We start from the raw sequence: 22,128 nt of genomic DNA, 5'->3' as shown, positions 1-22,128 counted from the left end.
AATTTTTGTTTTATACTTCTAATTTAATATAAACTTCTATCGTCATGACATAAAATTATGGATATGTCATTGGATACAATATTATAAACTATATTTAGGTGAATTCATACTAGTCTAGGTAATATCCATATGATATCCTCCCAACAAACCATAATCAAAGTAAGAGAAATTCCAACTTAATTACTGACATGGAGATCAAAATTTTTTTTATAAAAAAAAAGGCATGTTCTTTAGGTGTGTCTATTTGTGGTCTAAAATAAAACTGAACAAATACTCTCAAATATTAGTTTAGTAATTATAAAATGGATTAAATGATCGACTTTTAGAATAATAATACATATTTTAATTATATGTTAAATTCTTAGAAAATAACAAATTACTTGAATGATAGTCAAAGCATTACTTGAATCCAAAAACAGTTTACAAGATTTCAATAATCATTTCGAGTGGTAGCTTAAAAAAAAAAAAAGATAATTTTGATTGGAATGTAGAAAGGTGAAAAAGGAGAGGGAAGGAAAAAGAATATGAGATAGGATATTCGAGGTTAATAGAGATATAGAAGAGCATCTATTTTCTCTTTATTTTTTTTTTTTTTTTTCATGCAGTTGCTCATTTTAGCCCCCTTCATTTTCACGAGAAGGAGAGATGAGAATTAGGGATGTTCATAGATTGGATTGGGTCTAAAAAGTTTTTCAACCCAACCCAACTATGGAATATTTGGGTTGGGTTAGTTCAGGTTAATCAGATAATTTATTTAAAATTTTGTTCTAAAAAGAGGCAAAACATAAATATTAAAAATCTAATTTAATTATTTTAATATATTGAATTAAGATTGACAACTCAATTTCAATTTATATAGTGAATTTTTTTCTTTCTAAAGTGCAAAGAAACTATTTTTAAGACTTGTTGAAGAATAAATTATTAAAAAAATATTGGAATTAAATAAAATTAAAATCAATATATGTATATATAATTGTGTTATAAGTAATAAAAAATATATTTTAAAGTTAATAATAAATTCAGATTGGTTCAGGTTGTTTTGGGTTATATTAGGTGAACCTATGAACCAACCCAACTCATAAAGTTTTCATTTATTTGAACCCAACATAACCCAAATGAGTTAATAACCCAATCCAAACTGCACGAATTGGGTTGGATTGATCGATTTTTTTTGAGTTATCGGATTTTTTGAACACCCTAATGAGAATGATGATAGGTCAAAATCAGTATGATAAGAAGAATGTATAAGAGAAATGAGGTGTTATTAGAAGGAAAGGGAATAATAATGTAAGGAAAGAAGAAGGATATCCAATGGCATATGCTTGTGATCCAATATTCTATTTTCCCCCACAAAGTTTGAGTTCCCTATAAAGCTCTCTCAACCGTGGCGCTGCATAAATGTATAAGCTTCGATATTTCTTCATCTTCATATATATTATATGTACACATTCAAGACTATGTTTTATTTGATTAAGCCAACTAGCAGAAGGGCTTCTCTCTATTGGCAGGCAAAATGGCTTAGCCTTTCATGTCCTGCCAAAGGAGAGTTGCCCTTCATCTACTTTTGCTTTACCAACAAACTTTCCTAATTTTGAGACTCTATCATCCTGGACTTGAACTGCTACAACCAAGCAGGTACAATGAAATTACACGATAAGAATTTCGGGTTTTAATATCGGTTTTAAATCGACATTAAAGGGCTTTAACGTCAGTTGATAGTGTTATTAAAATCCTTTAATGTCGGTTGTCTTTAAGATAGAAGAATTTCCTTTATGATTTCTGATTTTTATAATGGATTTAATAATCATTTGTGGGCTTATATATATATATATATCTTTCTTAATTGATCTATTAATTTTCTGGCCTTTGCAGAGATTTTCTTACGACAATTGTCAATTTGTCTATGGATAAACTACTAGATAGAGGAGAAGAAGTTGATCATACAACTAATTGAGCGAGATTTTTTGGGGTTGCCGTTCCTTTACTTGATTAAGGATGATGGCAATGTGTAAGTTATAAATAATTCTACAATGGTAATTATTGGTATCTAGATCTCGTCCACGTTGGACTTTGTTGTAGGAGTTTGGTGTCTTTGATTTCCAGCCCACTTCTTCGTGGTCTGGTCTTGATATTCTTCAAGTTGACTTGCATAAGATATACTTGCGTTAGTGTGGTGTTGAGCCTATTGTATATTGATACTTAAATTTGTATGAAGAGTGACTAATTCAGCTAAGTACAAAAAAAGTAAGATTGTGTCTTTTAGAGATTAAAATTAGTTTGTTTTAGATTTTGCATTCTAAGGTAGGGTTTGGTTTTTAAAAACATTAGTAAAAAGTAGATGACGAAGCAAGATATTTAGAAGTAGAAATAATGTTTATAAGCTTAATTTTCATAAATAAAAAAACTAAAATCTTGTTTGTTAACCATTTTATTTTGGTTTTTGGTTTTTGGAAGTTACGTCTATTTTATCACATTTTCTTATAGTGGTTTGCATCCATCTTTCGTGCAAGAGTGAATTCTTAATTAAATTCCAAAAACAAAAACAAGTTTTTAAAAACTACTTTTATAAATTTCCAAATTTTTGCTTTTTAAAAAATATGGGTACAAAGTAGATAAATAAAGACAAAAAATTTAGAGGTGACAGGTGTTTGCAGGTTTAATTTTCATAAATTAAAAATAAAAAATCAAATAGTTACCAAACGGAACCTAAAATCAAATGGTTACCAGAAGGGACTAAAAAACAGTTTTTGGAAATTGGTGTTTGAAATATGGTTTGTTTTTTTCTTTTTCAAAGAAAGTGAAAACTAAAATAAGTAAATTGGGAGAAAATAACCATAAATTTTAAAATCAGAAAATTATAAACAAAATGGTTTCCAAATAGAGTCTTAATCCTTCAACTTTAGCATTTAACAATTTAGACCGTATAATTTTAAATTTATTATAATTTAGTCTTTATTATGAAAGATCTCGTCATACTTAATTGTCAATTTTGGTTATGTAACAACTAAACTGTAACGTCCCAGACCCAGAATTCGGAATCACCCAGAATTCGAAATCCGGATTTGGCCCCTAATGGTCGCGGCATTCCTCTACATCTCCTGTGCGACCTGGCTATGTCATCCTCCCTTCTTCCCTTGCCTTGAATGCTTTAGAAGTGAAAGTTGTAAACCAACACGGGTCCTTTCAACATGCTTTGTCCTCACTCACATGCATCCTAGGCTAAGCACGCTTAACTTTGGAGTTCATATAATTGAGCCACCGAAAAGGAAGGTGCACCTTGTTAGTATAGGTAGTAACTTTGAATTCTTTTAAGCCTTTCTTAACTATACTTTCATGTCCTCATGATCTCTTTCGTTCGGATGTGATACCGGTTCATTCATGTATCCCTCTTGAACTCGGGTCGTTACATAAACCTTTATAATAATTTATAAAGAAACTTGACCCTTAATCAATTTATTAATTACATTTTAAAGAAATTTTATTAAATATCAATAATACTTTTCAGACTAAATAGTTACATATGGTAAATAATAATGATTAAATTGATATTTATTGAAGTTAATGGACTACGAAGTTACAAATTTGAAAGCATAAGGACTAAATCATTACAAATTAAATTTCAAGAACTATAAATTGTTACTATTATAAAAGTTTAAGGGCAAAAAATTTTTAAGTAAAGACAATGACATATATAAAAATCAAAATCAAATTTAGGTATATTGTAAAACATACTTATTGTATGTTGTGTATTTGAAAAGAAATGAGAAGTGTCTAATAGGTTTAATTACAAATTGTCTATGAAGTTTTAGATTTGAGTTTATTTGGTCTTTCAACTTTAATAAAGTTTTAAGTGAATTTTAAAGAATATAATTTTGTATTCCATAAATCTTTAAAATTTCAACTATAATTTGTGTTAAATAAATGTTTAACTTATTCGACTTTTTTTTCTTAAATTTACAAATTTATTAAACATTGAATTGAAAATTTTGAATACTAATACATAAACTTCGATCTTTATCTAATATATTATTTAATTTTTAAAAAAGATCAAGTATGTTTTCTAAAAAAAACTAAATATATTGGAGATTATATATTAGATGTAAAATTGAAAGTTTAAGAAATTAAAAAGACATTTTAAATTTCATATAAACTTTAAGCTTGAAAGTTTACGAACTAAATATGCAATTCTTCTTTTTTTTTCTCTTTTGTATTTTTAACTTTGCAAACTCAAGCCAAATTAGGCGCGACAATCAAATTGTTTTCTATTTGACACTTTTTAAGTAACTCTATCAGAATTTGGAGCTGATTAAATAATGGAGTTTCATATAACTATTTTTTTTTCTAAGGTAGCTTATGGTGGTTTTTGTTGTTGTCACAAATGAAGTTTTAACGTCTGTTTCAGACAATACTATTTCCTACCGAATATTTTTCTTTCCTAATCTGAAAATTATATGGAAAATATCTTTTTTTCTTTCCTATATTTTGACTGAAGGGGAAATCATTTCTGGAAATTATTTCCTTAATTGGCCACTATTTTAAAAAGAAGAATAATGGCTTTCATTTAGGGCTACCACATTCTTTCGCAGTGAGAGTGTGTCTTTGTTCTTGGTGGCCAAGTTGTGCAACATAGTGTTTTGACCTTTGTTCATTATATTTCACTGTGCAAATTCATCGTTTGAATCATTCAAGAACTTGAAGATAACTTCTATCTTAGGGGGAGCCTAAGGCATCGTTGAAGAGAAGGAATTCTCAGTTTTAGGGAAGCTTAAGACTTCATTCTCGAGAAGGATTTCTCCATCTTAAGGAGGACCTAAGATTCGTCAGTGAAGGAAGTTCATTGAATTACAAGAAATATAATCAAGCGAAGAGGAGTCTCACACACTGTCGGAAGTCGAAGTGTTGAACACTAATATTATCACACTTAGTGGGAGTCTAAGTACAATCGAGAGGGAGTCTCATGTCTAGGGAGAGCCTAGGTGACTTGTGACTTAGGCTCTATGTGAGTCACTTCGTTGTAATTGCTTGACTCTTTAATATTAGTAGATTATCTTTCCTGGACATATTACCACCCCAAATGTAGGCCGTTTATCGTCGAACTGGGTTACCAACTCTTGTGTGTCTTTATTTAACTTCTTGCAGTTTGTTGTTATAGTGCTTGTCTGTGTTTTCTATTTAACATCTGTGTTTCGAATGACAAGTCATCTTATAGCTTTTTCAATTGGTATTAAGGTGAGACCTTTATCTTAGATGCTTCGATCATGAACGAAATCAAAGAAGGTAGCTCTACCACTCATCCCCCTATTCTAAGTGGAACAAACTATTCATTCTAGAAAGCTCGAATGTCTGCCTTGCTAAAGTTGATTGATGGCAAATATATGGACGACTGTAGTTACTGGTTGGTCTCACCAACGACCAAAATTGATGATGGAAAGGAAGTTTTGAAACCTGAACTACAATGGTTTGAAGTTGAAGACGAAGCATCTTTAGGAAATTCTCGTGTCTTGAATTCCATATTTAATGGTGTTGATCACAACATATTCAAATTGATTAATACATGTGTCTCTACTAAGGAGGCATGAGATATGTTATCTGTTGCTCATGAAGGAACTTCAAAAGTCAAAATGACAAGGCTGTAATTGTTAAATTTGAAGTTTGAGAATCTTAAAATGCACGATGATGAATCAATTATTGAATTTAATGTACGATTACTGAATATTATAAATGATTTATTTGCTCTAGGAGAGAGAATTTCAGAAGAAAGACTTGTTCAGAAGGTGCTTAGACCTTTACCTAAGAAATTTGACATGAAAGTTACTGCCATTGAGGAAGCTCAAGACATAACAAAGTTGAAAACAAATGAGTTATTTGGCTCTTTGCTCACAATTGAGATGTCTTTGAATGGTAAGCCCAAGAAGAAGAATAAAGGAATTGCAGTGAAGTCCTCAGTTGAAGAGCATGATGATTCAGATAGAGAGTCTTAGGATTCAGTTGAAGAGCATGATGATTAGGACAGAGGGTCTGAGGAATCCCTTACTTAATCTATTTCATTGCTTTCAAAATTCAATCATGTTTTTAAATTATTTGGAAAGAAGTCTAAAAATTTTAATTCTAAAAATAATAAGTCTGGTGATTATCTTCCTCTCAAGCAAGTCAAAAATCAAAGTAGTAGGAAGGAAGCTGACAAGTCAGGGGTTTTAAATTTTCAAAAAGAAAAGTCATTCAAATGCAGAGAGTGTGTAGGCTATGGACACTTTCAAGAAAAATGTCCTAATTTCTTGAAGAAACAAGGTAAAAGTTATGTTTTTAACTTTATCTGATGATGCATTTGAAAACAGTAGTGACTTACAAGAGGATGTCAAAACACTTATCATTAACATCTCATCTTACACCTCATCATGTTAGATCTCTGAATATGATGTGTATTTAGAAAATGTTAACAACATTGCCGAACATGTATCTGCTGATCATGCTTATCAAGCTTTCTTTAACAAATGGCAAAATGATTTGAAGGTACTTGATGTGCAAAAAGAGAGAATTGGACTTTGATGGTTGACAATAACAGACTTATGTCTACTATTGTAGATCTGAGGCGAGAACTTAATCAGGTTAGAGCTGAGAAAGACTTTGTATGCAAAAATGTCAAAATGTTGAATACTAGTACCTAGTCTCTGGAGAAAATATTGAGAACAACAACTAATGATAATTTTGGGCTAAGTTTTTCCAAAGGTGAAAGTCAGCATAACAAACAGTCACAGTTCAAAGGAAAGAAAAAGATTGAGTTCGTTAGAGCTCAAAATCCAGAGTCTTATGGCTTTACGGGTACATCCTCCAAAGTCAACTCGGGAATCTAATAGAATTTACAGACCAAGATGAATTTTTCACTATTGCAAAAGAGTGGGCCATAAACGACCATTTTGCTATCAATTGTTGAAAACTCTTCACAGATTCACTGTCACACCTCCCCTCCCAGTTTACCCTCTTAAACCGTATCGGGATGTGAAGGCAGCAGTTACCGACCTACTTGCTAGCACTTACTGTCCAACTTACCAATAAAACCTGCTTAAAACCTTGTTATTATGCAAATACGACTTAGTGGCACAATAAACTATGACTTTAACTAGTAAAAGCGATCTTAGTTACATTTCAGAAATGACAACAAAACATATGTCCATCAAAACAACATAAGAACAAATATTATATGAATACATAAGAACAAATATTATATGAATATATAATTATATGAATAAGGAGTTATTATGGGATAATATTTGATTGAGAGTGTCTCACTTCAGTGATAGAAATAATTATACACCATGAGGTGACATTTATTCCAAATCACTGAATGTATCATTGCAAAATTCAATGATGTTAGGGTTCATTTATTCCAAATCACTAAATGTATCATTGAAAAATTCAATGATGTTATGGTTCATTAATTTTTGCTAAACTGATTGGATTAAATTGAAAAATGAATTTTTGCACAAGTGTCTAATATAAGTAATTTATTTTTGTATCAACATGTCTAGCTCAATCGTTACTTTGCTTGGTGTCAAAGAATTAACTGGAGAAAATTATACAACTTGGGAATACGATTTTGGTAATGAATGACCTCAAATTCGTTTTCACGTAGGAACGCCCTCTAGCCCCTGGGTACAACACATCATGAAGTGTTCATGATGCTTATAAGAAGTGGAACAAGGCCAATGATAAGGCAAAGGTCTATATTTTGGCAGGTTTATCTGAGGTTCTGGCCAAAAAGCATTAGACCATGATCACAGGTCGGAAATCATGGAATCATTGCATGATATGTTTGGAAAACCTTCCTCACAAGCCATGCATGATTCTCTTAGTTTATCTTCAGTGCGCGGATGGTTGAAGGATCGTCTATTAGGGAACATATCGTTAACACGAGGAACCATTTCAATACAGTAAGATGAATGGAAGTCTCATAAACGAGCCCAGTCAAGTGAGCTTTATCATGCAATCGCGATCGGACAACTTTCTGCAATTTCGTAGCAACTGTGTTGTGAACAAAATTGACTACAACCTCACCACCCTCCTTAACGAGCTACAGTTTTTGAGTCTTTAATAAAAGCCAAAAAAAATAATGGGGAGGTAAATGTTTCCTTCTCCAGCAAAAAAAAGTTCATTAAAGGTTCGACCTCTAGAACTAAATTTGTGCCTCCCTCTTCATCTGGTGTGAAGAAGTGAAAAAAGAAGAAAAATGGAAAGGAGAATAAAGCCACCACTACTGTTGCTGCCTGAACGAGCAAGAAGATCAAAGTTGTAAAAGGAACCTGTTAGAATTGCAACCAAGATGGGCATTGGCAAAGAAATTGCTAAAAATATTTGATCGAGAAAAAGAAGGAAAAAGAAGGTACATATGATTTACTAGTTATGGAAACGTATTCGGTGGAAAATTATAACCATACCTGGATACTTGATTCAGGAGCCACTAACCACGTTTTCACTTCTTTGTAGGAAACTAGTTCTTGGAAACAGCTAGCAGCGAGAGAGATGACTATACGGGTTGAAACAAGAGAGATTGTCTCGGCGGTTGTAGTTGGAAGTTTGAAGTTATATTTTTAATCAAAGTTTATGTTGTTAGACAATGTTTACTATGTTCCTAATTTTAAAAGGAACTTGATTTGTTAGAACACTCTTTTAATGTATCTTTTATTCGGGATAAAGTGTTTGTCTCAAAAAATAGTATTGATATTTCTTCTGCAACAAAAGAAAGTAACTTATATGTACGAAGGTCGTTAGTATCTAAAATGTTTCACAATATTGAAACGTTCAACACTGCAACCACTAAAACTAAGAAAATAAAATTTTTGCTTAAAGATAGTGTTCATCTTTGGCATCTAAGGCTAGGTCACATTAATCTCAAAGATTGAAAGGTTGGTTAAGAATGGACTTCCAAACGAGTTAGAAGAAAATTCTTTACTTGTTTGTGAATCTTGTCTAGGAGGAAAAATGACAAAACAACATTTTTACTGGAAAAGGTTATAGAGTCAAAGAACCTTTGGAGCTTATACGCTCAGACTTTTGTGATCCGATGAGTGTAAAAGCAAGAAAAAGGTTTGACTATTCTGTCACTTTTACAGACGATTATTCAAGATATGGATATGTTTATCTAATGCAACATAAGTCTGATACAACTGAAAAGTTCAAGGAGTATAAGGCTGAAGTTGAAAATTTGTTAGGTAAAAAGATTAAAAAACTTTGATCAGATCAAGGTGGAGAGTACATGGATATTGAATTTCAGAACTATATGATAGAACATGTTATCACATCTCAACTATCAGTACTTGGTATACCTTAACAAAATGGTATATCAGAAAGGATAAATAGAACTCTATTGGACATGATTCGCTCTATGATGAGCTATGCTTCTCTATCTATCTCATCCTGAGGTTATGCAGTAAAGACTGTAACTTACCTTTTAAACTAGGTTCCATAAAAGAGTGTTACATGAACACCTTTTGCATTATGGAGAGATCATAAAAGTAGTTTACGACATCTCAGAACTTTAGGATGTCTAGCACATATGCTTATGGAAAATTCAAAGAAATTGGAACCACATTCAAAATTATGCCTATTTGTAGCTTATTCTAAATAAACGAGAGGTGGTCTATTCTTCAATCCAAAAGAAAACAAAGTATTTGTATCGATAAATGCTACTTTCTTAGAAGAAAACCACATAGAGAACATAAGCCAAGGAGCCAAATTGTGTTAAATGAAAATTTCAAAGAAACTACTGAAACTTCAACAAGAGTTGTTGAAGAGGCGAACACTTCAACAAGACTTGTTGATGTTGCTTCATCTAGTCAAACACATCATTTTTAAGTGTTGAGAGAGCCTTGACGTAGTGGGAGAATTGTAACCCAACCTACTCGCTATTTGGGTTTGACAAAAACTCAAGCTATCTTATTAGATGATAAGGTTGAGGATCCATCATCTTAGCAATGGTTGATGTTGACAAAGATAAATGGATCAAAGCCATGGATCAAGAAATAAAGTCTATGCACTCCAATTCTGTCTGGGAACTTTTAGATCAACCAGATGGAGCTAAACCCATAGGTTGCAAATGGATCTATAAGAGGAAACTGGGTGTAGATGGAAAGGCAAACATTTAAGGTTAGACTAGTAGCAAAGGGTTATAACCAGGTTGAAGTAGACTATAAAGAAACTTTCTCATCTATTGCTATGATTAAGTCTATCCAGATTCTCTTATCTATTGCCACATATTATGACTATGAGATATGACAAATGGATGTCAAGAATGCCTTTTCGAATGGTAATCTTGATGAAACCATCTGACTCAACCAGAGGGATTCATTAAACAAGGAAAAGAGTAAAAGGTTTGCAAGCTTAATCGATCCATTTATGGATTGAAACAAGCATCTCGATCTTGGAATATAAGGTTTGATGTTGTAGTCAAATCTTATGCCTTTGATCAAAATATTGATGTGCCTTATATTTACAAGAAGATCATCAACAGTGTGGTAACTTTTCTTGTGTTGTTGTGGTTGATATCCTACTCATTTGGAATGATATAGGTTACCTAACTACCATTAAAGAATGGCTAGCTACTCAATTCCAAATGAAATATTTGGGTGAAGCACAATTTGTTCTAGGGATCCAAATTATAAGGGATCAAAAGAACAAATCACTAGCCTTGTCTCAAGTATCCTACTTTGAAAAGTGCTTATCAGATATTCGATGCAAAATTCCAAGAAGTGTTTGTTACCTTTCAGGTATGGAATTATCTTGTCTAAGGAACAGTGTCTTAAGATACCACAAGAGTTTGAGGAGATGAGACAGATTCCTTATACATCTGCAGTGGGTAGCCTTATGTATGCCATATTGTGTACTAGACCATGAAGAAACTCTAAATCAAGAGAATCAGTGAGTGGAAACAGATCGTTCCAAATCCCATTGTGAAAAAACATAAACATTTACAATCAAACAGAATAGTTATGCATCAAAGATAAAATTATAGCATGTTTCAAGGTTAAATACAAAGGATTGAGTAAACATACCTTTGAAGAACCCTTTCTTTTAGTATTTCCTCAGTCAAACTCGAACGTGTTGATTAGCACGAACCCAATGAGCAAACTCAGCAAACAACACGCACTGGAAAATCCTCGATCACAATCGAGTAAAACTCGATCCTCGACCCTCGAACGGAAACTTGACACCACCACTCGGTTACCTTAGTATTCTTGGTGTGAAAATCCAGGAGGTGTGGGCTCTATATGGTTTTGGGTAGAGGTATGGAGGAACTGGACGATCGAGTAAGTGGGAGTAGGAATAAGCCTATCGTATCGACTTGAGTACGCGGTCATTTAACAAGCAAGTAACTATCGTATAGATTACTCGACACTCTTATCGTTTTCTCTCTCAACAAGTAATCTGATTACTTAATCCTCTTTCGCGTAGAATTAAAAGCCATAAACTAATTAAAACCTCCCACTAAGGTGGTTATTTGGAGGAAAAAACTAAAACCAATTAAATAAATATAATAACTAATTTATCATATTATATTTATAACTTATAGTTTTAATATTACATCATATGTAACATATAAACCATAGTTCTTTTTCTCTTTTATGACATTTAATATAAATCATCATCCAATCAAATAATGTATCAAATATATTATATCAATTATATCACATATAATTGAATTAATTGAAATATATCATATATAATCAAATTCCTTCTTGTTCATTTGAACACTTCAAACTAACCCAAAAACTGATTCTCAACATGAATCCATTGAGCTACCAAGGGGACCTTACGGACCTGTAGCTTGAAGCTCCAACGGTACGTGAATAACTGACTAAACTCTTTAATCATGATATTCATCATTCGTTAACTATCGGGCACTCCACTAAAGATTGACAGCTGCACTCTTCGCACTACAAATATATTTTTGTATCCATTGAATATAACCAATCAACAGTACGATAACTTTTCACAAATCGCTCGTAAGTACAGCTAGGCTGATAACTTGTAGAAATACAAGTTATTTATTTCATCTTACTTAGAATATGCGGCAATAGGAAGAAAAAGTTGTGTCAAACATATTAAAATTGACTTAGAAACGCAAAGATTGTAAAAGTATCGGAAACACACCCGTTGACCGCATTGTGATGGCAAAAAGGATGTCCAAATCTTTGTTTTGCAGGTAATAGGTATCACCGCATGCGATGATTTCTCGTGGACAAAAAGAGCAACGCATTCTCGGGGATTTTGTATCACCGCATGCGACGATTGTTCGTGGACAAAAAGAGCAACACATTTTCAGGGATTTCTGAAATTGTACAACTTTTCTGATGTACGACCTGACAAATTGAACGTGGAGTAGAGTGGACATTCCCACCAAGCCTCGACAGGAAAAAGTAACTTTTCAGAGTGGGACCATTGATGTAGGAGGTGCTAAGGTCTATAAATAGAAACATTAACACTCAGAAGGGGGGAAGAAAATAGGGGAGAAAATAGAGAAAGAAACACACGGAAAAAGAGACACTCTTCCCTCGAGAACTCTCCTAAGAAGGAAGTTCTCCACCTCATTCCTCCATCACGCCGCCAAGCAAAATAGCTCCGATTGGGATCCGTGCCAAGACATTGACACGCTACTCTTATTTATTCTTACTTTCCGTTCATCGATTGTTGTTCATTTCTTGTCTTTTATTCATATCTCTGTAACAAACGCTTTATCTTTACCAGTTAATATCATTATCATGTTCATGTTCATCTCTTTGTTCACCTTAACGCATTCATCTTCCATTTCTCTCACCATGAGTAATTAAACCTCAAGTTTGCGGGGGAAGGATTGAATGAGTGAGTCAATCCATGTTGAAGAAGTCAGCTAATTTTAATTAACGCATGCTCAATGGCATCTTCACCTGTGAGAGCAGAAGTGAAGACGCTAATCCACCTTTTCAAAGAACGTTGATAGAATGCGTTAACTAAAGCAAGAAGTATTTCTAGAGATGGAAACAACCTTACGTTCACAAACATTCATCCCTGATCATCATAGAGATATGGTGATGCAGGCGATCACCGAGAGGTGTAAGCTGAGGGAAGACGGAACCTTAGTTGCGTCCTCAACAGGATTGACAAACTTGCGATGTTCTTTCCCCAACCCATTCTCACTCTGATTCTATCCACAAGACTTGTCATCGCATTGCTTCACACACACTTTGCACAACTTCAGATTTATTTACCTGCTTATTTATTTACCATTGCATTTTACTCTTTACCTGTTTATTCATTTATCAGCGCATTTTACTTTTCAACACCTCACAATATTAATTTGATTACAGTCGCATATATCACATCATTGTCACATTAACATCGCAATCCCCATGTTCGACCTTGGATCACTCTGAGAAACTTGCGGTGGAATTATACTTGGTTTCAACGCAAGAAAACTTGTGACACGCATAAACTACATGAACGCATTCTACAGTGAATTTTGTAGTATCGCATATATTATCTGGAAGCGTGATTAAGATATTGCATTGAATAACGCATATAACATATCATCAATCTTTGTGATGCCATTGCATCCGTCGCAAAGCAACAAGTTTTTGACAAACAACATAGGCCAATTTACCGTTTTGCCCCTACAGTTACATCTAACTCTTTAAGTACCACTGATTCCTCTAATGAACAATACATCATAGTCCCACTAACTAAACCCTTCTTGGGTTAAGAGAAGGTGTGGCGCTACATTGTTCAAGTCTTGGAATCAGCCCTTAAGGGAACAATTTATCTACTTACCCCTACTTCAAGGAATGAGTGAATTCCGTCTTGTGTAGCTGAGTTCCCAGCTCCCCAATCAGACGAATCCCCAAAGTAGTAGCTTTGGGTCGGCGATTTAGCCACTCACACCCATGCAAATCAAAGGACCGTCCTCATAGGCAGGAGTTCACAACTCACTCAGGATTAAGGTCATGTTACCTATGGTCATCTTAGTGAAATGAAAGTCCCTGTCATGAACGGTGTTATATAAAGAGACTAAACATTTTGTGGTCCAGTCTTATACAAACTTCTTTGTATAGAGTATCGCCGCTCACATGTCTAATACACGAATGATCAGGATCATACCATTTATAGCACTTTACAACACTTGTAACACCTACAAAGTGAGCCACTAGTGTCACTAGGATAAGGTTTCCCTTTTTTATTCATATACTACAGACCATTTAGATTATCACTTAAAGTACGATCCACTTGTATGTCTCCACATACATACTTGAGTTACAACGATAACCAGAGATCTTAGTTTATTGGTTTGTGGTTAATGCAACAAAAATATCTCATATTTGATAGACTAAAGTGAATAAAATATCTCATATTATATATCACAAAACTGTTTGTTCATACAGATGTTTACAAACTACGAGACCCTACGAGATTTAGGGCATCAACCCCAACAGACTTGACATCTATCATGTAGCAAAGTAGTCAGTAGATATCAATCCAATCTAGGATTTGATCACTGGACAACAGTTAAAGTTATTCTCAAGTATCTTAGGAGAACGAGAAACTATATGCTTGTGTATGGTGCTAAGGATTTGATCCTTACAGGATAGACCGACTCTGATTTTCAGACTGATAAGGATTTAAGGAAATCCACATCAGGATCAGGATCGAGTACATCGTGCATCGAGTATTTCACAAAATACCATCGAGTTGCTCATCAAGTATGGCATCGTGCATCGAGTTTTTCACAAAAAACCATCGAGTATGGGACATCGAGCATCGAGTATTGGGTAGTGGCTGAAAATCTAGTATCGAGTATTGTATTAAAGAAGCAAGCAGCGAAAGAAAATATGATCATTAAGCATTCTAATTCATTAATTTTTGCTTCAAATTCAGCATGCTCAAACTAGAAAGAGAGTTTCAACACTAACCTTTGAAGTACCTCTTGAATCACGAACTTCAGCTGCAATCCTCCTTTCCTTTGAATGTGAACCATCACAAGGTCTTCCCTACTACTCTCTTGATACCTTAGATTGAGCTATGGGACTCAAAATAAGGTTGAATTGGGAAAATGGAGGAGAAAGGTTTTCAGATTTTCAATAGAATGAAGACTTTCTTCAACCAGATTTTTCAACAAAAATCTCTTCAATGCATCACCCATTTCCACTACAAAACTGAAGTTTATATTGCATGACATTCAAGCAACAAACCTTTTACATGAATTCCAGCTCAAGCTTGAGAATTTGAGCTGTAAAAATAGTAGAACCGTGAATGATCTACTAGGTGAAGAAGTGGGAAATTCCCACTTTTCCACTTTTCCAATTTTTATTTCAATTATGAAACTTTTCCAAAATTAAAATTAAAATTAACTTTTCAATTTTAATTCTTTAATTAAAATTATTTTTTTTTATTTTACAAAAATTAATTCAATAATTAATTTTTCTAATAAAATTAATAATTAATAATTAATTAAATAATTTACTTAATTCTAATTAATTTAATATCAAATATCAAATTAATCACCAATTCTACTACCATGAATCCCTATTCATTAATTTAATATTTAAATCACATTTAAATATTAACCAATTCTCCAATTTTGTTTAATTCCAAAATTAAACGTGTAATTATATCACATATAATTATTAATTTTCTTAATTCTAATTCGAACGTTTCAAATCAACTTACCACGTTATTCTACGGCTAATCCATTTATGAGCTAGTAGGGGGACCTAATGGACCTACAGATCATGAGCTCCAACGATACGAGATTAATCGGCTAAACTCTTTACATCGAATTAACCCCCATTCGTTAACTACTGGGTCACTCCACTAAAGCCCAAAGTTGCACTCCCCTCATATATTGTGTCCACTCGATGTAACCATGATTAGTAAGTTAACCTTTCACAGGTTGTTCGTAATAACGGTTGGGTCAAATGGTTGTTTTACCCCCCGAGATTACCTCTTATTCCTTAAGTCCCATTGATCCTCTAATGAACAATTAGTTTGTGATCCGATCATCAAATTGAGTCCCTCTCGGGTCAATGAGAGGGTGGGGCCCCTTATTCCAGACCCGGAGTCAGCACTTAAGGGAACAACCTCTCTACTATTCCTGAAAGCGGGTAGGAGTGAATTCCATCTTGCACCCTATGTCCTCAGCTATCTACCCAGTCTTACCTCTGAAGTGTGGGAGGCTTATTGGGCCGGCGATGTTGAGCCAACCCTCACCTATGAAAATCTAAGGATAATCCCGAATAAACAGTGGTTCATAGTTAGCTCAGGATTAAAGTCAAGTTACCTAGGTCATCATTTTTGAAATAGTCAATCTTGAATAGTAAACAATGTTATAAAGTAAGAGTGACTTATTTCTTGGTCCGATCTTGTGCAAACTCATTACACATGACACCCCCACTCTTCATATCACTACATGTACGAATCAGGATCGCTTCGTCTGTAGCACTTTACAACTTCTTGTAACAACTACAGAGTGGGCCGCATCGGATAGTGTTACCAGAATAAGGCACCCAACCTTCTTCATATACTATAGATCATTTAGACTATTTACTCGAACCTGATCCACTCTTATGTCTCCATATAAAGTTCAAGTACTCAAGTCATGGATCTTTTAGTTTATTGGATTTATTTCTAAAACGAAATAAGTAATTCATATATTCAATACAACTTTGTTGAATCAAACTTCAATAACAACTTTATTGATTTACAGAATGAGTTTATTGTTTACAAACCACAAGTTTTAGGACATAAAACCCGACAAACTCTCACTTGGACGAAAATTCTAGTGGTAACCTACATATGAATATATAATGCTGGGTTTTTTAGTTTTACGGAGAAATGCAGTAAACTAAGGCATCAGATACCCATGGTTTTTCTTTTATGTATCACATACCCATCCTTAGGTATCACATATCCATGAGTTTTTCTGCATTCAATAACAAATTTATTGATTTACAGATTGAATTTATTGTTTACAAACCACAAGTTCTAGGACATAAAATCCAACACCTTTTTCATTTTTCACAATGGTTCTTCCTTGATCTTAATGCTAGTGTATGTAGACGATATGATTGTCATAGGGAATGATAAGTCCTTGGAATCTGATTTAGTTAAGGTGCTTGATCGTCAATTTGCTCTCAAAGATCTGGGTATCTTGAACTATTTTTTGGGTGTTCAAATACATTACTTCAATGGTGGTGTTATCATCAACCAAGAGAAATATGTTGATGATTTACTTCATAGGCTTGGATTTCATGATCTGAAGGCAGCACCTACACCAAGTATAGTAGGCAGACAACTGTCTCTCAATTATGGTACACCTCTTAGGGATCTGTTTACCTATCGTAGCATAATTGGTGCATTACAATACTTGACAAACACCAGGCCCGATATCACCTATGTTGTGAATCAACTTAGTTAGCATCTAAAGCAATCTACTGATGTACACTGGCAAGCCGTCAAGAGAGTTCTACGGTATATTATCGGAACTTAACACTATGGATTAAACATACAAGCCAACCTCGATATATCCATCTCAGTGTTCTCTAATGCAGATTGGGTAGCCAACATTGATGACAAAAAGTCAATAGCTGCATACTGTGTGTTTATTGGAGGAAACCTTGTCTTGTGGTTGTCCAAAAGCAGTCGGTTGTGGCGCGCTCAAGTACAGAATCTGAACATAGAGCCTTAGGTCACACATCAAGTGAGATAATCTGCTTGCAGCAACTACTCAGTGAGATCGGGGTTCCAAGAAAACGTGTTCCAACACTTTGGTGTGACAATTTAAGTGCTGGTGCATTGGTTGTTAACCCATATTTCATGCTAGAACGAAACACATAGAGATTGACGTTCATTTTGTAAGAGATCGGATTCTTAAAGGACAGCTTGATGTGCAATATGTTCCTTCATTCAATCAGATTGCGGATTGTTAACAAAGACCTTGACTCACTCTCAATTCTTTCTATTACGGTCTAAACTTGGAGTCATAGCTCTTCTCTCCAGTTTGAGAGGGATGTCAAGGATAAGAAGACAACACACCATGTCAGCAAAACCAACACACTCAGCACGTCCATGTCATACAAGTCAAGTCCATCGAGCAAACTCCACATCAGCCCAAGAGGAGAATATCCAATAACAAAACCTGTTGCATATCAATCATTTTGTACCATTTGTATTATGATTTATATTCTGTATTATTTTTTGCTCTCCCATTTCAAGGGATTTCATTCTGTATAAATACTGGTATTCCTCTTAATAATATCATCAAGTTCTTCTAAGCAAATTCATCCTATTCCTCGACTTTCCTTCCTTGTTTGCAATAAATAGGTGAGCTAATATACATATGACCTCCTCCCAACAAACCATGATCAAAGTAAGAAATATACAGAGAAATTGCAACTTACTAACATGAAGGTAAAACAGAGCATGTTCTTTGTGTATCTAGGACTAGTGATTCAATAATTGCAAGGTGGGATTAAACCACATCGATTTTTGAAATTACAATTACAATATGTTAAACTCGTAGTTAATAACAAATCACTTGGATGAGAACCAAAACATTCGAGCCAAAAACAATATTTTACAAGATGTTAAGAACCATGGAGCATTAGCATTAAAAAAACAAGATAATTTTGAGTGGAATATGAAAGGTGAAAAGAGGGAGGAAAGGAAAAAGAATATGAGATAGGATATTCAAGGTTAATAGAGGTAAAGAAAAGCATCTATCTTCTTTCCATAACTTTCTTTTTGGCAGCTGCCCACTTTAGCCGCTAAATTTTCAGGTGGAAGAGAGATGAGAATGATGATAGGTCAAAATCAGTATGAGAAGAAGAATCTATAAGAGAAATTAGAGCTTTTTAGAAGGAAAGAGAATATAATGCAAGGAAAGAAAAGGATATCCAATGGCATATGCTTATGATCCAATATTCTTTCTTCCCACAAAACTTGAGTTTCCTTTAAAGCTCTCTCAATCGTGACGCTGCATAAAAGTGTATATATATAATCAAAGTCAAAACTATGCATAATTTCATATATTATTGATTAAGCCAACTAGCTGAAGGGCTTCTCTCCATTGGCAGGCAAAATGGCTTAGCCTTTCATGTCCTGCCAAAGGAGAGTTGCCCTTCATCTACTTTTGCTTTGCCTTCAAATCTTTTCTTATTAATAAATGCAACGTAGGTTCGCTCCAGGTCCAGGATTCGGATCACGATCGGAGACGGTGTGTTTCGAGACCGAGCAATACACTCAAAAGCCTAATTAGCATTCAAATCTTTGTTGGATTGAGAAGTACTCGCAGGTACAATGAGACTACTTTTCCTCTTTGTTTTCTGGTTTTTATGTTTGATTCAACAATTTTTTTCTGGTCGTTGCAGAGAATTTTTTTATTGCCAAGCTTTTCTGTACATGACTATATTCAACTTAATTGTATTTCCAACTATATTCAACTTAATATTTCAATAATGTGTACATCTTATCTTATTATAACCCAAAGGTTTCTTTCTCTATAATGGTTTTTTTAATTTAGTTTTCAAACGTTTAGATTAAAATTTATAAGATTTTGGTATGTCATATATGTTTAGAATGTGAAATAATTTCTAATAAGTGTATAAATATATATTTTTTTGGGTAGGCTTGTTTATTTCCTAGATTTTCCCCTAGAATTTGGGACAAACATTTAATATCCTTGTTTGTTTCACATAATTTCAATTTTTAAAACTCAAGATATTGTTGATCAGAAAACTTCAAAACTCATCTAACATTCAAGGTCTCACGATGAGCCTTCCGCATTAAGCTCACTCACAATCAATCTACGGATAAAAAATAGCTTACTTACGGTTAGCTCTACCGGAGATAGGTATGGAAGCCAGTATTCGTATATATCTAGGTATGCTTCTAGATAAGGAACTGAACCTCACACTTAATACATACAAAAGTGTTGGATTTGTATGTTTGGGAGATGACCAATAAAAATATAGTTTAATTAATTAATAAATTAATATCAATTACTCATCATTATTAATTTTTATTAATTATTAAATATAAATACATTAATTAGACTTAATAAATTTCGACTAATACCTTTATGATTAAGATTTTATGTTATCTTAACTATTTAATATAAATTATTATTATGCATTACCAATATTCTAATTAATTTAGAATAATTTAATTAATTATGTTAATGAAGGTTTATAAAAGTTTTCCTTTTGCTTTTATTTTTATTGATTAAATAATACTAAATTATTTGATGACTATAATAATTGTTCTCTTTGTTATTTAATTTTAGTTCCTAAATACAAAATGGTAAATTTAACACACATATTTAACTTACGGACATTAATTATCCTATATATCTAAATATAGATATTAATCATTCCAAACATTTAAAATCTATACCCATTAAACAATGTCTGAGATCCAAACGGACTTTAAAAGAATATTTTTCTTCAAATAAAAATTTTAAAGCAACGAAGCTTCAAAGATGAAATGACTCGAAAATTTAAGTCAATTCTAAAAATGGTATGTTCTTCCTTGAGGAGATAAAAAGAAATATGATGTTTTTTCTAATCCCATCTCTATAAAATCATCAATCAAGAAAGACTTGGTGACTATTTATTGAAAAGTCTATTTTCAATGTTTTGCCTATGCAATTTGGTGCTAATTAAAGAATTAATTATGATAGTTGAATTCAAGTATCATGAAATCCCAATTTTCTAGTAGTCACCAAAGATTTATTGGACAATTATAGTTTATAATTTTGTACTATAGTTAAATAAGATGGAAATATTTTCACATCGTTATAATGTATATAATATATTATAAGCTTAGGGTTGTTTCAACTTTACAATTTATGAGTTCTAAAAATTGAACAAGCACAATAATGCAGTAAATATACGTTTTAACATTAAGATTACTATCATATATAATATGTGGATCAGAGAGAAATAATTATATTTTCAAGACCAACTATAAAAGTGGAGTTCAAATTTGGGATGATAACATTCTTCTACTTGCTTTTTGGTTTACTAAAACGAACTCTCTTTGTATACTTACTATATGTATGTTTGGGAGTGATTTTAACAAAATTGATTTGTTAATAAATGATTTTCATAAAACCTTCCATTGTTTGGTTCTACACTTTTTTTTAAAAAAAAAAATTTAAGCAATCAAATTTACAAACTTGTACATGTGACGTTTTTAGTTAAATTGGATAAAATTATATCATTGGAACAAAACAAATTTGGATTCATATTATAAGTAGAATGTCCTCAAATTTTAATTATACTATAATGACCCTAATATATATTAATGACCATGTTATATAGTTGGCACAACAAATGTGCAACAAATTGCAAGTCCACTTATACAAAAATAAATAAATAATCATCCAAATCTTCTATCTATATATATATTCAACAACTTCTCTCAATCTCCCATACTCCAATTCATGCCTGTCTTTTTGCCATGAACTTGGAAAAAAATGTTTTCCAAAAAAACATTTTAATTTAAACAATTTTGACTAAAAAAAACTGTTTAAAATAAGAATTCATGTGTTCGGTAACTCTTTCTCAAAAATATTTTTATATACAAATTTGTTTGGTTTGTTATATGTTATTTTTATTAATATTAAATCTCTATAAAAGACTATTATAAAATCTTATAAACTAAGTTAAAATAATGGTCATCAAAATTGGTAGAATTGACTGCCGACGATTATGGTCGAATGTGGCTAGAGGTGGCAGTTAGTAGAAGCCGTCAGAGGTGGCTACTCAAGTTAGTCACTGGAGGTGGTGCCTAGAGTTGGTCGCCAAAGGTGGTTGGCAAAACGATAACAAAGACATCCATGATGATGAGCTGAGTGCACTAGTGAACATGGGTATAAAATATCAGTAGTATACAAAATTAGACCTCAGGTCTAAACACTGAGTTCAACTCAAAACAACATAAACTAATGCATAGTTTTCTTTAAAAAAAATGCATAGTTTATAATTTCTTTCAATAAATATTTTATTATTCTGAAAAAAGAAAATTTGAAAGTAGGTTGAAATTTGTAGAAAGGCAATTATTGCAGAAAAATATCTAGTAAGGGTTGTCATGGGTCAAAAAGCTTCA

General features: G+C 33.0%; 1 protein-coding gene across 1 annotated transcript; it reads left to right on the top strand.

The window, feature by feature from the left end:
• The first annotated feature begins 9,968 nt into the window (after positions 1–9,968).
• LOC120067013 (uncharacterized mitochondrial protein AtMg00810-like) lies at positions 9,969–17,437 on the top strand. Its single transcript, XM_039018375.1, has 2 exons — positions 9,969–10,083; positions 17,070–17,437. Exons 1-2 carry the CDS (start codon positions 9,969–9,971, stop codon positions 17,435–17,437), a joined length of 483 nt encoding a protein of 160 aa, XP_038874303.1.
• The last annotated feature ends 4,691 nt before the right edge of the window (positions 17,438–22,128 follow it).

The sequence above is a fragment of the Benincasa hispida genome, chromosome 12 (genome assembly GCF_009727055.1).
Source record: "Benincasa hispida cultivar B227 chromosome 12, ASM972705v1, whole genome shotgun sequence".
Taxonomy (NCBI): domain Eukaryota; kingdom Viridiplantae; phylum Streptophyta; class Magnoliopsida; order Cucurbitales; family Cucurbitaceae; genus Benincasa; species Benincasa hispida.
This window is presented reverse-complemented; position numbering and strand designations above follow the sequence as displayed.